Below are 16,052 nucleotides of genomic sequence, written 5' to 3'. Positions count from 1 at the left end.
TGGTGTCCAGAGGGTTACAGTCGCCAGGATGAATCAGCCCTAGAGACCGGCCGGGGAAGCTGGCAGGATGGAGACCCTGCAGGATGGAGACTCAGAAATCCTTTACAGCTCAGGCTGTCTGGGCAAAAGGCTCCGAGAGCCACTGCGGCCTTGGAAATGGGGACCGGTGGAGGGGTAGCTCTTCAGCAGAAATAAGAGACCTCACAAGGACTGCAGTGGATGAGGAAGCAGAATTGCCCGATGTCACCCGGATAGCATGGCATAGCTCAGAGCGGCCCAAAAGCCAGGAAAACATTCTATGGCCTAGAAAATGGCTTGCAGTATTTTAGAGAAGAGTAAACTTTAATTTTGGTGAGTCAAAAATAAGAACTTACATTTCAAGGCATTAGTGCAACTGTCTTCCTCTTGCTCACACCCACCCTGTTTTATTTCAGGTGAGGTAAGGGTGCTGCATTTTGTCCTGGTTAGCAGGAAGACGATGTGTATAATTTGGAAGCATTTCAAGGCATGGAGATACTGCTGTTGGCAACGTTTTGCCTTGAAGCTTAATTGTACTGTAGTGAATTCTGATGTCCTCAAAAGCTCAAATGCTCAGAAGAAATGTCTGGAAGCCTACATGTGGCAATTACACAAAAGGGCACTTTCCCCCTTTTTAGGTGACATTGCAAATACCTTCAAGGTATAAAGAGACACAAGCACCGGAAGCACTTTGTGTTCGAGCTTTGACCACTACAGATGTCCAGAACTGTTTGCTGAACCTGTGAAAATGCACTGATCCCTAAGAAGGAACTTGTCTCTCTTCCCTTCTCTAGAAGGTGCTAAGACAGTGTGAGATCAGAACCTCCTGCTGGGGAGAGAGGGAAAAATCTATTCAGAGAAAAATGCCTCCTGTGCACCACAATTTTCCTGTATATTAGCAGGATTGTTCTTATATGAAGAGGAGATACATGTAACTTTAAGAGACTTGGACTTTGAAAGAATGGCTTTAACCCTCCAGAGTTAAAACAAACAAGTATTTCTTATGCAAATACCTGGGTCTTAATTCTGTGCTCTTACCTGCTAATCCTGAGTTGAAAACCACTGTGGGTGAAGACGTCCCAGGCAGCGGAGGTGCAGAAGGAGGAAGCGGGGGTGGTAAAGGAGGAGCGGGCGCAGTCTCGGCTGCAGGACCCGGCAGAGGTGGAGGCAGGGGAGGGGGTGGAGGCGGCGGGGGAGGGGGAGGGGGTGGAGGCGGGGGTGGCATCGGTGGTGTTACTGGACCATTTTGCACTGGCAAAAGAAAAGAAACAAATTGACTTTGAAAATAGGAGCATGGTTTTTCCTGCAACATGTCAGGTGCACATGGAGTATCAGAAAACAAACCCTGCAAAGGAAAAAGGAGTTTTTCAAAGACTATAAAATTTGTCAATGAGGAATATCCTGCAACATATGTGAAATGAAGACTCACGACCTCAGTCTCAAAATGAAAAAGTTCTTAAAATTAGTAAGTAAAAGAACATGCCAACAAAAGCGAAGGATATAAATGACAGTGGGTTAAAACTAACTAAATAAATACAAATACCCCCATACCACCTCAGTTCTCGTGCCAAGGCTTCTTACCTGCTTCGGGTGAGTCTGATGACGGAGGTAGTGGTGGGGGAGGCGGGGGCAAGGGTCCTGAGCAGGCGGCCCCTGTTATTGGTCCCACAAAGTTACCCACTGCCACTTCTGACCCGGAAGACAATGTGCCAGAAGCCACAACTGGCAGTATGGCGATGTCCCCATCCCCTTTCTTCTGAATTTTAATGGTCCCTTGTTTCTCCAGTTCATGAATCTTTTTTTCCAGGGTAGACTGTCTTTGAATAGCTTCTTCTTTTTCTTTGACCATTTTCCTTAACGTGTGAACCTGGGTGTTTGCATCTTTGTAGATTTCCTGCAAAAGAGTCCATGGTCAAGAGTCTGTCTTCGCATGACATGCATGCCTCTTACCATCAGATTGGCGAAACAAGGATACAGAAAATAACCACACACACAGAATAGGAAAAGTATACTCATACACAGGAATTCTATGGAACTCAGCCAGAACCTATAAAGTCCCATTCATTACCATTTGTTCACTGGTAATGCATGTAATATATGTTAGCAATTCTTATTGTTAATGTGGTTCTTCCCAATAATAAATGCGGCTAACTCGATTTTCCCTGCAGGTGGAAAGAAACAAGGCAGAGATGACTCAAAAATGGTTTTATAGCCGGCTTTGAGCTGCCCTGGGGATATTCTGGTGCTGTAGAGTGTTTTCCTTTCAGTTATTTTAAAATTCATTTTAACTCCTAGACACATATCAGCTAACAGTAGACAAAAGGGCCCTAAATCAGACTTGGATAGAAGTCAGAGTGGGATTAAAAATCTGCAAAGCACGGGATAATCTAGCGGTGAGTAGCCAGGGGCTGACTGTCCCTGAACGGACCTCTCTGGCCTTCACAATGTCCCCTTGACCAAGCTCCGGACAGCGATTGTTGTAACATTCTCCCTTTGGTAATGCAGCTAACAACACAGGCCGAAGCTTCCCTCCACGAAGTGCTTATTTCTGTCTAGGTTTTTAGCAGAAAACAAAGAAGTTACAATTTTCAATTCAAAGGCCGTCCTTGTTCCTTTTATAAGGGGCTCACGGAGGTTCCAGTGAGAGTTTTTATGGAACTTACTTGCTGGGCCTCGGACATGGGATCTCTCACCACAAACCTCCAGCAGGCAGGGAAACATTCTTCACACCCTGTCCATTATTAATAATCTGAGATTCTGAACTTGAATTGAGTCCATATGCTACAGCTTTGCCTCGATGGCGTGCCAGAAAATAAATTTCCTAGAGTTAACTGTAGGACATGTCAGAATATCAAGCAACACACACAGACATGATAACCATCGCATAAAATGTGCCATTTCATTAACGGTGGTGTAAAGGCAAGCCATTTGCCTGAAAGCCTTCCAGGCATTTTAGTGGTTTTATGTTCTGTACAATTCTAAACACACGGACGGACTCCATAAATACCTGATGCATAAGGTAAAACAATGCTAATGCCAAAAAAAATAGCTGTGATTATCTGATAATAAAATGGATTGGTTTTGCTTTGCCTTTTTTCTTTCCTTGCCTTTTTTTTTTGTTTCCTTGTTTCCTTCCTTCCTTCCTTCCTTCCTTCCTTCCTTCCTTCCTTCCTTCCTTCCTTCCTTCCTTCCTTCCTTCCTCCCTTCTTTTGGTGAATGCCATTAGGTCTCGCCTGTGTTGTGCTTTCACCATTTCCATGGCAACCACCAAAATCGGGTTTCAAGTAGAAGCAAAGCAAACAAAGAAATGTAAGGTCTATCAAAAATACATAAGTGGCATGAATTAAATCCATGCTGTGTTTTTATTTCCATCCAAATGGGAGATCCACATAATCAACTCCGACTTGTCCAGATGGGAAAATATTGTTGCTCCCCAAACCTGTGATAAGAACATACGGAACCCCAACCCTTTGATTGCACGCACATGTGTACACAGACCATAACAATGTGTACTTTTCTTTGGAGTATCACCTCTGAAACAGTTCCAATCACCACGCTACATCAACGCGTCCCTCTGACATGAGCGCACTACTAGAGCGCACTACTGGGGCCGGAGCGTACTGTCCGCAACGGCCATCTGGGCTGGCTGTCACCCTCACACTTACTCGAACAACATCCAGCTCCTTGTTCCTCTGCATGAGCTGCTTTTCCAGTTCCACGATCTTCGACATGGCTTCATTCTCTGTGTCTTGCAGTTTTTCAGACAACTGTAAAGTTTTCAAAGGGAAGCTGCGTCACAACACAGGATCATTCTGATCAGGTTCTCGGTTCTCAGAAAGCAGGGCTCGAAGGCCATAAGGGGCCCATCAGAGCTCTGCATGTGTTCCGCAAGTTGCTCTCTGGAAACATTAATATTTATAATATGGTTCTGGATACATGTTTGTTTCTAAAGTGAATTAATTTTTATGAGATCCTTAATAAAACCCATACATCTCTTCCTTAGTGTTTCCACATAAACAGTGTGCCTCTCTCCATTTCAGCTGGGGCTGGAGAACAACAGGTAAGGGAGGAGGAGGTCCACCTCTCCTCCCCTAAGAAAGAGCCATTAGGCAAAATTCCTTGAAAACTGCTGTTCCAGAAAACTTAGCTCTGTTATCATAGGTAACCAGTGGGAAAAATACTACTGCTTGCTTTGACCCAAACTACCCAAATAATAAAAGTCACGTTGCGGGGGCAGTTCAAATGAACAGGTGGCCTGCTACAAAGTGGGGGACGCGAGTGTAGTCATGCGATGCTGGCCGAGGCTTCAAGAGGAGGCAGGGTGAGCCATGTGTTAAACAGTTACTTTTCACATAAGGCTCTGGAACTGAGCAGCCTCTGAATTCTTACATCCCACGGAAAATGATCACAGGTAAAGAAAATCAGGGAGGCAAGGTGAGGGAAGGAGAGAGATTGGCCTTGATTGGACTCAGATTAATATAATACAAATCTTCTAAGGGAAGAAACACCAGGCCTGTGAATGCTCTTCCCAAGCAGGTGCCACCCAGGTGTAGCCCTCACGGTAGCATTTCAAAGGGAGGAGTTTTGGCCACTTGGCTCAACCGTGAGCCATGGAGACGGCCACCGGCAGAGTGAGGGAAAAAGGTGAAGAATGGTAAATGCATGGAATGCTAGTAACTAAGGAAATGTGGAGGGAAATAAATGTTCAAAGGGGAAAATAATATCCCTCCAAAAGGAGACAATTCATTTCACAATCAAGGGCATGTCACTCAGGATCCATGGAAAGACTCTGGTCCTCACAATGCTTGGGTTTCTAAGCAGTACCGTTTTTTTCCGTTCATTCTTGCAATATTAAATATTAGTGGAATGGATGGATACATGAATAACCTCAAAAGGTCTCTGGACTCATATTCAACTGGGTCTGTGGCAAGGACACCCCCTCAAAGGAAAACAAGCCCCTTGCCTGACACAGAGCTAACACGATATTCAGAGGACTCTCTGCTTCAAAGAGGAGGACATATGGGAAAGCTTGCTAATTCCTTTGAAAGCGCTTCTCATTGAAATGAATGTATTTAGAAACTTGAGAAGCCACCAGGCTGGAATGTGAAGACAGGCATCACAAAGCCACTAGATCTTCCGTACATGGGTTTATGTGGACACATCTGGTAGAAGATCTCTCATTTAGGGCCAGGTTAAAAAAAAAAAAGATGTCTCATTCAGGAGATACCTATTTGCCTCGGGCCAAATTCACTTAACTGAGTTGCACTTCCCCCTAGGTAATGCCAATCATTTAACTCTCCCGCGCCACTAACAAAGCTGGCTGGGAAACGTGGGCTCGCCAGACACTGGGCAGGTGAGCTAAGGCAAGGCGATGGGTTCCATTTAGTCTGAAGTAACACACTAGCCTTCTTCACAAGAACCCATCATGGCTTCTGCTAGCTCTCTATCCCAAGTTCCAGCTCATCCCCATATTCCGGGTCCTTTCATTTATTGCCACGAAATTATTCTGCTTTGCAGCCAGTTGAAACACAAGCAGTTTTTCCCTCTCTTGAGAAGTAGTTACATGAGAGATGTTTTCTTCCAGCTCTTCCACCCTTTCCAAGGCTGCATTCTTGGTTTCAGCATCCTCCAGCAGCGCTCCCACGTCGAACACGTTGTCCAGGTAAGCCTGAATCTGTACCTGCAGCTTGTCACTCTCCGTGTGTTTCAGCTTCTAAAAATCAAAGTGCCAGAGAAGGTGGTGTTAGCTTATCTGTGAAAACATCAATAGGACATGATTATGCAACAGCCTACATATTTTCTTTGTTCCAAATAGTCTCGCCTTTTACAAGGCAGGGTTCGATATACGTCATCTTCCTTAAGAGAATTACAGAGTAACCACCTAAGAGGGTACCATCAGATTATTTTCTGGAGAACACCCTCTCCCAAATATACCCACGTTTCCTCCCTAATCCTTCCTGTGCATATAGTCTCCAAGTGGATATATTCCAATCTAAAACATTTTGATATAAGTGAAATCAGGAAAACAGAAAAATTAAAAGCAGCTTTGAAAGGGAACAACAGTCACAGGGGACAAAAACTTGAGGGGCATCTGTGTATGAGAAGAGGTGGGAGTGGGTAGTCTCTTGCCTGGGTAGTGATGGTAGCTCTAGATGAGGGAAGGCTTGACGGGAGGTGGGGGAGGCACTGACCCTGTCTATGAGCCTTGGGCCTTATTTCAGTACAAATGCTAGAACCCACCCTCCACAACTCCCTGAGACACTGCCCAACATGAGGAACTCAGGGTTCCCCAAAGCACAGATCAGGAAGCTTTCCCCCATTGTCTGCATTCAGGGCCAGGCATTCCAAAAGGAAGTCAACTAACTCTTAGGTGAAATTAGAGGTCAAATAAATCAGTGAGTCTTCTTTAGAAGTAACCTAAGTCATGGCTTTCCCTGGGGAGCAGATAAGTAGCTAGAGTAATAACCGGCACATGCACGATGCCGATAAATCCTTACTGAACAAGCCAATGGCTCCTTAACAAGGCTGGGTTCATTTTGTTTTTGTTTTAATCTTTACCTGAGGACATTTTTTTTTATTGCTTTTTTTTGTAGGGGGAAGAGAAAGAGAGAGAAACATTGATTGGTTGCCTCCTGTATGCACCCGGGATGGGAACAAACCTATAACCCGGGCACATGCCCTGACCAAGAATCAAACTCACAACCTTTTGGTTTACGGGGTGACGTTCCAACCAACTGAGCCACACCAGCCAGGGCAACAAGGCTGGTTTTTGTAAACTAATAATGTATTTATATATTATGTGCTTATAATATTATTCTTCCAACCACTTCTACTTATCAGGGTCCAGAACCAACAGACTAGGAAGTTAAAGAAACAGAGAGTTTTGAAAAAGTCTTAAATATTTAAGGGGAACTCTACATAAATTCTCAGGAAAACAGATTTTCTCCTAGGTCTAACCTACGACTGAGCTTGTTCTGAAGACAGCACACACCATTTTAGTTTGAGAGTCAGAAATGAAAAGGATTTCTGAATAAGGACACAGTCTAGAAAAGAAAATGGAAAAGTTTAGCAGATTTCTCACAGGACTCACAATGAACAGCAGGTTCTAGTATGTTATTACCTGGCATTGTAACCTGGAGCCAGAAGTGAGCTCTGCACACCCATCACAAAACCGAACCCAGAACATTAGGGAGCTAGACGCTGAAATTCTGTTCAAATGCTATTATTCTCAGAGCATGTAGGGAAGGAGGACAGACAAACCTTGATCTCAAAGCAGTAAAGTGTCTTTCAGTACAATATCCTGTCAAAGACATTAGCGAGCCTTTAAATGGGAAGACAATTCAAACAACTCTTTAATGGAAATCTATCATGCCTCTCCCCAAGTAGTCTTTAGACAATGTAAGGCCAGTCTATTCAAGAGCAACCTGGCTGATCTCAGAAGGAAGGCCATAAGCTCCAGAGTAACCAATTCTGTGATTCTACCTTGCAATAAACTGAGGGCACAGATGTGTGAGTCCCTGGCTTCACCCCTAAGGAAGATGGGCAGCTGAACTTGATATGTTCAAGGAAAGTACTTCTGTCTTCTTGAAAACTAGAAACAGCCTTGAAATTGAGCTCAACAGTTCTTGCCCTATCATCACTAGTGATCTTCCAAGTTCAAAGGGGCCATTCTTATGTAGAATGGAAAACCTAACTGCCGAAAAGTGAGAGGAGAAGGGTACATCCTGCGCACACAGAGCTACTTGAGTCCATTTATGGCTTTCACATCAAACCCCCCCCACCCCCCCACCCCCCCACCCACCCCCCGTCTCTGAGCTGAAGAACATCAGGGAGCTGGCTGAGCACTTCTGCAAGGGAGCAAGAGAAAAAGAAACTTTAACCCCCTTTCCCCAAGATCCAAAAGTAGAGCTTCTAAAGCCACAAACATTTTAAGCAGAATTTAACAACTATTCAAGGAAGTCTCTAGTGTTCCTCTCCTCATTTTTTTTTTTTAAGCTTTAAGCAATTATTCATAAGTCTACAGCAGTCTGAGTTTGACTTTCCCTGCCCAATCAGGTTCCCCAGAGTAACCAAGAATGTGAATTGCCCAACAGCCAAAATGAAGGGTGCATTGAGACTTGACCCAGACAAAGCTCAAATGCAGAGGAAAGCTGCAGCAAGGCTGCATGAGGTTATCTGGCTCTGGTACTAAAAGACTGCCGGCAGCAGAGAGCCTGAGGTCCCGGGAGGTCTGCAGGCACCCAGCTCCTCTGGCAGACTGTGTCACTCGGATTGACTCCCTTTAACTAGCAGTATGCTGAGTTGATGGCGTAGAGCTTTAAGTGTTCCTTATCGCATGGAAGCGTATCTTTGACGGTAGGCAATAAATCCAGTCTTATGTTAGAGCTACAGCTTTCAATTATACTTACATCCAAGTATTCATCCAGGCCTAATTTGGTAAATTCATATTGAAGGTGAACTCTGAAATTCATATCTTCTACTGAATGGACTACAATATTAATAAACTGCATAGAGGCCACCTGAAATGAAATTACCAACAGGTTAGATGAGCTCCAAACTTGTTTTCTCAGTTTAATCATAATACATGCTTTCAATCGCACAAATCTAAGCTCATTTACCAATATCCTTTTTCTTCATTTCATGGGGTCTTTACAAATATTTATATATATATATATATATTCAAAAGTCATACAGATACCATAATTAGATGCCACTTCACATCCACTAGGATGGCTAGAACCAAAAAGAAAGATAATAAATGATGACAAGGATGTAGAAAAGTTCAAACCCTCATCCATTGCTGGTGAGGAGAGAGAATAGTGCAGCCACTGAGAAAAGTTTCACAGTTCCTCACAATGACCCAGCAGTCTCATTCTTAGGTATATATACCCAAGAGAAATGGAAATATACATCCACATAAAAACTTGTACACTAATGTTCATCGTACCATTATTCATAATAACCAAAATGTGGGAGGAAAAGAACATCTATCAACTAATGGATTAAAAAAATGGGATATATCCATGCCATGGAATATTATGCAACAATAAAAAGGAATGAAGTACTGATATGTGCTACAACATGGATGAACTTGAACACATGATAAGTGAAAAAAGTCCCAAAAGATGACATATATTAGTCTATATATATGAAATATCCAGAAAAGGCAAATCTACAGAGGCAGAAAGTAGGTTAGTAGTTGCCTAGAACTGGGCATGGGAGAAAATGGGGAGTGACTGCTCATGGGTATGAGGATCCTTTTGGGGTCAACAAAATTTTCTAAATTAGACTTCAATGTTGACTGCACAGCCCTACAAATACACTAAAAATATGTTGTCTCATACAATTTAGATGAGTAAACTGGATAGTATGTTAACTGTAAAGCCATTTATGTATGTTAATGTTAAAGCCATTAAAAGTCTTATAGGTATACAGAATAAACTCTATAAGTTATTACAGATACATTGTAGAAAATATAAAATTACAAAGAAAAACATTCAAGTCTCCTATAATCATAGGTGATTTGATTATAGTCACTTCTAAAATCTCACTGTGACCCCACCATACCAACAGGGTCATTTCAGGATCTCTCACCCATCTTTCCATTTTATTATTATTATTATTATTATTTTCTTTTTATTGATTGACTTTAGAGAGAGAGAAGAAGGGAACGAGAAACACCAACTTGCTGTTGTGCTTCTAGATGCACTTGTGGGCTGCTCCTTGTACGTGCCCTGACTGGAGAGGGAGCGCGTGGCCTTGGTGTATCGGGACAACACTCTAACCAGCTGAGCTACCCAGCTGGGCCTGGCTTTCCATTTTAAATAATCAATTTGTTTCCATTCCATAAAAGCCATGGATTTACTGCTTTCTACACACAATTACATCACTGGCCCTGAGACTGGCCACAGAGAAAACCAGACCCTAGTTTGGTAAAAACAACACGGAGTTCAACAGATCTATTTTGCTTTTAATAGTGATAGTCAATTTATTTATGGTGAAAATAGCTCACTAATGCTTTTTCTCTACAGTTAAACAGAGCCTCCTGCAAGGAGGTAAAATGACTGTGGGACCTAGAGTCACATTTACTCTGAAAATCAACTTACTCTCCCACAATCCCCATTTCTCCTTTATCTTTTTAAAATTATTTGTATCACATTAGATTCTTCTTTGAGCATGTTATACATTGGCTGTTCTTGGAAGACGGGTCGATCCTCTAGGTGACAAGGAGGTGCTATGGCAATTTACTAAAAAATTACTGCAGGTGCTATGGTTTAATAAGCCAAAGAAGATTTGAACAGTTTTTTGTTTTCTTTTGTCCACCAAAAAATACATTAAAAGGTTTTGTGCATGTTAGAGGAATTTATATTTTATAAGGAATAAGTTGTTTGGGAGGTTATGCGCCTTAATTGCAGCTATGAAAAGCCTCATTTTCTGGAGAAAAAATATGGTAGGATTTTGGCATATTTCCACTTCTCTTCTGAAAGCAGGTCTAAATGATCTGTTGAGTTTTACGATATGCCTAAGAGGTAACTATTTGCTTGGTGACACATAAATCAAGCACACAGTACCTGTATGCCAGCAGCCTCTAAATAATGTTCATGTATATATGTTTATACACACACACACACACACACACACACACACACACAATGCCTGTATATATGAATAAGTGTATTCATAGCAAATATGCTCTTGTTTGTAAACAGTACAGGTATTTTGAAGGACCTTTAATTATAATTTTAACACAAACTCAAGTGGCAGAGAGACCCTGTACATATGATAAATGAGGGAGGTGGCCACGTGTAACACAATAGGGAATGGTGTAGACTGTGACGAACTGGAAATTTTATCTTCAGACTAAAGGAATAGGGGCTACGTGGCTCCAGCAGCTGATATCCTGAAAGGACAGGTACCTATGGTGTTATCAAAAAGTTTTAGCTTAAGAAAATCAGAAATCCATACTTCTATGCACAATTTCCAAGTTCTGTCATGGAAGGGCATCCATCACTGGCAGACTAACTCACAAGCCCGAAGTTGGCTTCAGCCTGGGAGCCTCCCGTTTACAACCCCAGCTTAAGGGAACAAGTTCCCCTGCGAGGCCAAGAAAAGGAACTAGTCAAGTGAGCCAGGGCCTAACTTCTTCTCCTATTTATCACCAGTACAGACAGACATAAAGACACACACACACACACACACACACACACACACACACACACACACACAAATCCTAATAGCAAGACTTAAAAAGTCAGGGTAAACTATTCCTTGTTTCGCATTCATTTTTTACCTTTTAAAAAGCATACATACATAGGCTTCATGGAACAGAAAATCTTTTCTATAAAAGATTTCATCTCTCTCTGAATTTTGGAAAGGGCTAAAGGCCACAATGCATATGAAATTTGAGGACCCAGAAAAAAATGTTTAACTTAAAGGGTTAGAAATCTGCAAAGCTATATTTCATATTTTACAGTCCCTGAAGCAATTCAAATGAAAACCCTGCCTGGCACCCTAAGCCCAGGTTTTCGAAGCCTGGACAGCGTGAGACCTGACTGGGATGGCTGTCCCAGGCAGCAGCAACCTGGGAGAGTAAGCCCGGGGCGGGGGGGGCCTCTCGGGTGCAGAAGACCTGTGCATCTCCCTGGTCAGGTCAGAGAACACCTGCCAACCTGCATGCACTCCAGAGTAATCTATCTCAGGAAATTCTCTGTAGGAGATTCCACCTTCGGTGCAGGATTAGGCTGAGGTATATGAAATCAGAAGTGCTCGAACTCCTTGTGCTGTTCGTTTGGGAAGATGATAGTCCTGCTGCTGAGCCCCATGTGGTTGTATGAGATTTACACTGTAAAAGGATCTACAGGGTAAGTATGCCTTTCACAGAATTACTAGAGCAGGAAAGAGATCAAGAGGGGAAAAAAAACTACTATATATTAACATGGGGGATGTATACAGTCAATTCCGCAAAAGAAAGCACTTCAGTCATTGTGAATATTGTCTGGAGAAGGCTCCTGGCTGGATTGTGTAAAAGGCAAAATGGTCAAGATTCTGGTTTCCTGCCTTAAGGATTCTTATGCAGCACCTCCAGCAGCTAAAGTGGGCAACTGCAGGCACATGCACCACACGTTAACTCCTTTTCCCTAAGTGCATGGCCTCGCCCCTTATCTGCTGCAAATAATCAGTATTTGCGGCCTGTGGTACCGTGCATATAGAATGAATAAAACAGGAAATAAATGACATAAAGGGAAAAATACAGATTAAGAGAGACAGTCTACATTGGATCTATAACATATTATGCTCGATTTTCTGTCCTTTGTAACATATGTATGTATAATAAATATATCAATAGGTTTAGGAAAAAGTGATGAAATTGAGGTTGTTTTATTAAATGTGGTACTAAAATAGCTCACCATAAAATCTATGTTATTGTCTTCATTCCTGAAATGTTCCATCAACTTCTCAAAGCGCTGTTTTTCTCCACAAACCTGAAACACACATTTTCATTGTGCATGTGAAATTCCAAACATAAGCATTCCAAAATTAGATGCAGAAATTTCAGCATTAATAATCATTTCCAGAGTATCTATTTTCTTCCCTCTCACACACTATTTACTTTTCTTCCAAGCTAGTTAACTTGGCAAATAGCAACATGAGCCAGGACCCAAACTGACCCTTGGTTTCCTTTGCATGTTCTCTTGATATTTTGAAATCCGTATCAAATGTGTTCTTCTTTCGTGGGTTATATTTGCATGTCCCACCAACTTTATTAACCTGCATTCAGAATCCCGGAATGTTGCTTATGGTTTAAAAAAAATCACCAGAGCTTTTCTTTTCACAGAAGTACTTTTTAACTTTTTTATAGAAGTACAGAAGACATGCTAAAAGATCTTACCAATTTTGTATTTACATTCCTTGAAAAGCAGGTTAAAATTTTCTTATAAACTAATTAAGTAATTTTAGTGCAAAGCTACAACATAGAAACTTAGGGAGCTATATTAACTCATTCAAGGTGAGTATAGAAACCTGCGGTGACTCATGAAAGATCACTCCAGAGGCCAGAAGCGCATGCAATTCAGCTCGAATTAATGTTTTTGCTGAACAGAAGAAATAAGACATTAAATCCTGTGAATTCCAGGTCTCCAAAGTGTTTGCTTATATACGGAATTAAACAAACTGAGTTCAAAACACAAAGTCAAAGAAAGATTTATATCAAATAACTCTCTGGAGACTCAGTCCCCAAATCCAAGGATAAACTTTTAATTCTGTCGGTGTCCTTGGCTACCTTCATTAGAGTGAAGTCCTTCACCCACTGGTTTATTTATTCCACCTTCAGAAAATATTCACCCGACTGTCCATGGGCTACATGCCGTGTCACAGTAAGACACAACCTGTAGTCTTAACATTTTACAAATTTAATCCAGGTTGCACATGCTTAACTAAATTTTCTGATTCCATCCGTGATCTTAGGGATATTCAGGCAATCCTAAAGAATTCTCCTAAAATGATATTTCATAAAGCTATAATGCAGCCATTCAGTTCCATTATATTAAATTCCATGTGAATATACATATACATATACATATACATATATATGAATGAAGAAAAAGTCCCAGAGGGCAGAAATTTTGTCTGTTTTGTTCACTACTTTATCCTGAGCATCTAGAACAATGCTTTAGCACATTGTATGTTCTCAATATTTGTTGAATTACACTGCACAGAAAATAAGCATATAATTATGTTAAAATACAATTAACAAAAGGGTGAATGACTTCTTACTCTCCCCCCTGTTTTGGAGTGACACAGGACCACCAGACCACTGCAGCCAGGCAGCAGGAGGAAGTCTTTAGTGGGAGTTCCTGTGCCTAAACAGAGAACATTAAGGGGGAGAGCCTTTCGGCTCCCAGGGCCTTCTACTCTTAGAGCAACTTAATTTTCTCAGCGGATTCAGACCATAGTTTACCTGTATTCTGATGACAATTATCTGTTTATATATACCTGCCTTAACAAAAAATAATTACAGAAGACAGAAGAATTAGAACATGGGCTCAGACTAGAGGAAGGGGAGGAGGCTCCAAAAGGGAGAGTTTAAAATAAAGTCTTTAAAAACACACATGTCCAAGCCCACCCCAGAAAGCCTGATTCAGCAGACCCAGTGGGGCTGGGGTGACCTGGGCATGTACAATCTGATCCTCTGCAAAGGCTGAGAACTGGAGATTTAAAGGGATAACATATTCTGTCCCTATCCCCTCTAGAGAATGTGCGGTTAAGTTCCTGGAAACAAAAGGTTTGTTGAAGCAGGAGAGGCAGTGCAAGAGCAGCTCCCTAGACCACGACTTCAGCCAAATCTTGTGCCCAAAGTCACAAGTGTCCTTAGCCTGTAACAAGGGCCCAGTGAGCAAAAACTGCCCAGGCTTGGTATAGAAAAGGTTAGACTTACAACCTGAATTTTCTTTAAGAGAAATCTCAACATAAGAACTTGCTCCCCAGGATAACAGTTTGTTTCAGTCTGTTCTGGGAGGGTGGTAGTGACAAGAGAAAGGAGTAGAGATGGTCTTGGATCTGGCTGCCTGCTCTCCTGGGAAACAGGCTGTCTTTAATGTCTTGTTTGAGTGGCTATGCGCTCACTGAACCAGACCAGGCAATGGCCGTCAATGAACACTAACACTGACTACAAGTCCTTCAGATTGAAAGGCGAAGCCCTTTAAATTCAGGGATGTCAGAAATCCAGAAAGCACCTAGGTAATCTGATACCCTCAATTTATGAATGAGACTGACACCCAGACATATCAAATACCTCCAACTGGATGACAGTTCACGCCGAGGCTAGGCCCAGGTCCCCAACTGCAAGCCTGATGTTCCTTCTCCCGCACAGCCCATAACGTTCAGATAAGTATATCCCATGTGAGACAACAGTTAAAGCATACCAGAATTATCTGAGATGCCAACAGAGATGAAAAACATTATTACTAGAAGCCACAGTCATTACATCACGCATATAGTTGACATCCACATGCCAGAAGCTTCCATGGAACTTCTAAAAACAGCAGATGGCTGGGGTCTAAATCAAGGCATACTGACTGAGAACCTCCACAGACAGAACCAAGAATCTGTTCTTTTAAAAAGTACAGACCAGCATTTGGGAAACAGTGGCTTATACAGTACTAGACTAGCTCAGTGATTTAAACTGGTGTGACCCAAGAATTTTTGAAATAGGCAATACCTATTTAGTCAGGGGCACTGGCCTCTTTTACCTTAGGTTGTCAAATAAAAAGAATGACAACAGACAATACAACAATAGCCATCCTGTGTGAATGAATCAATATTATACCTATTTTTTTGTTGTTGTATCAGCAAAAAATGTACCTTTGGGTGTGCTGTAGAATTCTGTAATTTATGTATGCCTTCAGATGAAAAAGGTTAAAAATTGCAGGCCTAGCCGATTAAACCCTCAGCCCTTTTTTTTTTTTTTTTATCAATCCTCACCCAAGGATATGTTTATTGATTTTAGAGAGAGAGAAGGGAAGAGGGAAAGAGAGAGAAACGTCAATTGGATTGGTTGCCTTCCATACACACTAACCAGGGATGGAACCCTCAGCCTAGGTATGTGCCCTGACCAGAAATCAAACCTGTGACCTTTTGGTGTGCGGGACGATACTCCAACCAACTGAGCCACCCAGCCAGGGCCCTCAGCCTTTTTGACTACCAACTGTTAAGTTGAGAGCTGGGTCATTAACTCTCCAATTCATTCAAGCTCAAATTTAATAACTCAAATGAAGAAACGTACTTACTATAACTGGGTATCATAGGCAAGTAGCAGGAATTAGCCCACTGACCCTGCATTGCTACAGTGATGAATAAGCTAATTCCCAAATAATCATGAATTGTGTCCAGGGCATTAGAGAAACAGAAGTTATATGGCTAAGGAAAGCACATGCGGGCAGCAATGAAACAAACTATTGGTAGCCTGTGAATAAAAAGAGATGGCGTCAAATCCAGAACAAACAGTATTACATTAATTTCATGCCAGGCAAAGATCC

General features: G+C 42.0%; 1 protein-coding gene across 6 annotated transcripts in view; it reads right to left on the bottom strand.

The window, feature by feature from the left end:
* The window catches only part of FMNL2 (formin like 2), a 300,538-nt gene that overhangs the window by 31,702 nt on the left and 252,784 nt on the right, over window positions 1-16,052 (bottom strand). For all 6 annotated transcript variants that reach the window (XR_008528208.1, XR_008528209.1, XR_008528210.1 and 3 more), the window contains 6 exons: window positions 12,426-12,500; window positions 8,427-8,537; window positions 5,582-5,731; window positions 3,684-3,785; window positions 1,600-1,912; window positions 1,057-1,269 (listed from right to left, as the gene is read on the bottom strand). Coding sequence is in view for 3 of the 6 variants with exons in the window: in XM_054562400.1 (XP_054418375.1) it covers window positions 1,057-1,269; window positions 1,600-1,912; window positions 3,684-3,785; window positions 5,582-5,731; window positions 8,427-8,537; window positions 12,426-12,500 (964 nt within the window). In the remaining 3 variants the exon portion in view is untranslated. The remainder of the gene's footprint in view (window positions 1-1,056; window positions 1,270-1,599; window positions 1,913-3,683; window positions 3,786-5,581; window positions 5,732-8,426; window positions 8,538-12,425; window positions 12,501-16,052) is intronic.

Source organism: Pteronotus mesoamericanus, unplaced genomic scaffold (assembly GCF_021234165.1).
Source record: "Pteronotus mesoamericanus isolate MK-2021 breed Mesoamerican mustached bat unplaced genomic scaffold, CSHL_Meso_final scaffold_651, whole genome shotgun sequence".
NCBI lineage: Eukaryota > Metazoa > Chordata > Mammalia > Chiroptera > Mormoopidae > Pteronotus > Pteronotus mesoamericanus.
This window is presented reverse-complemented; position numbering and strand designations above follow the sequence as displayed.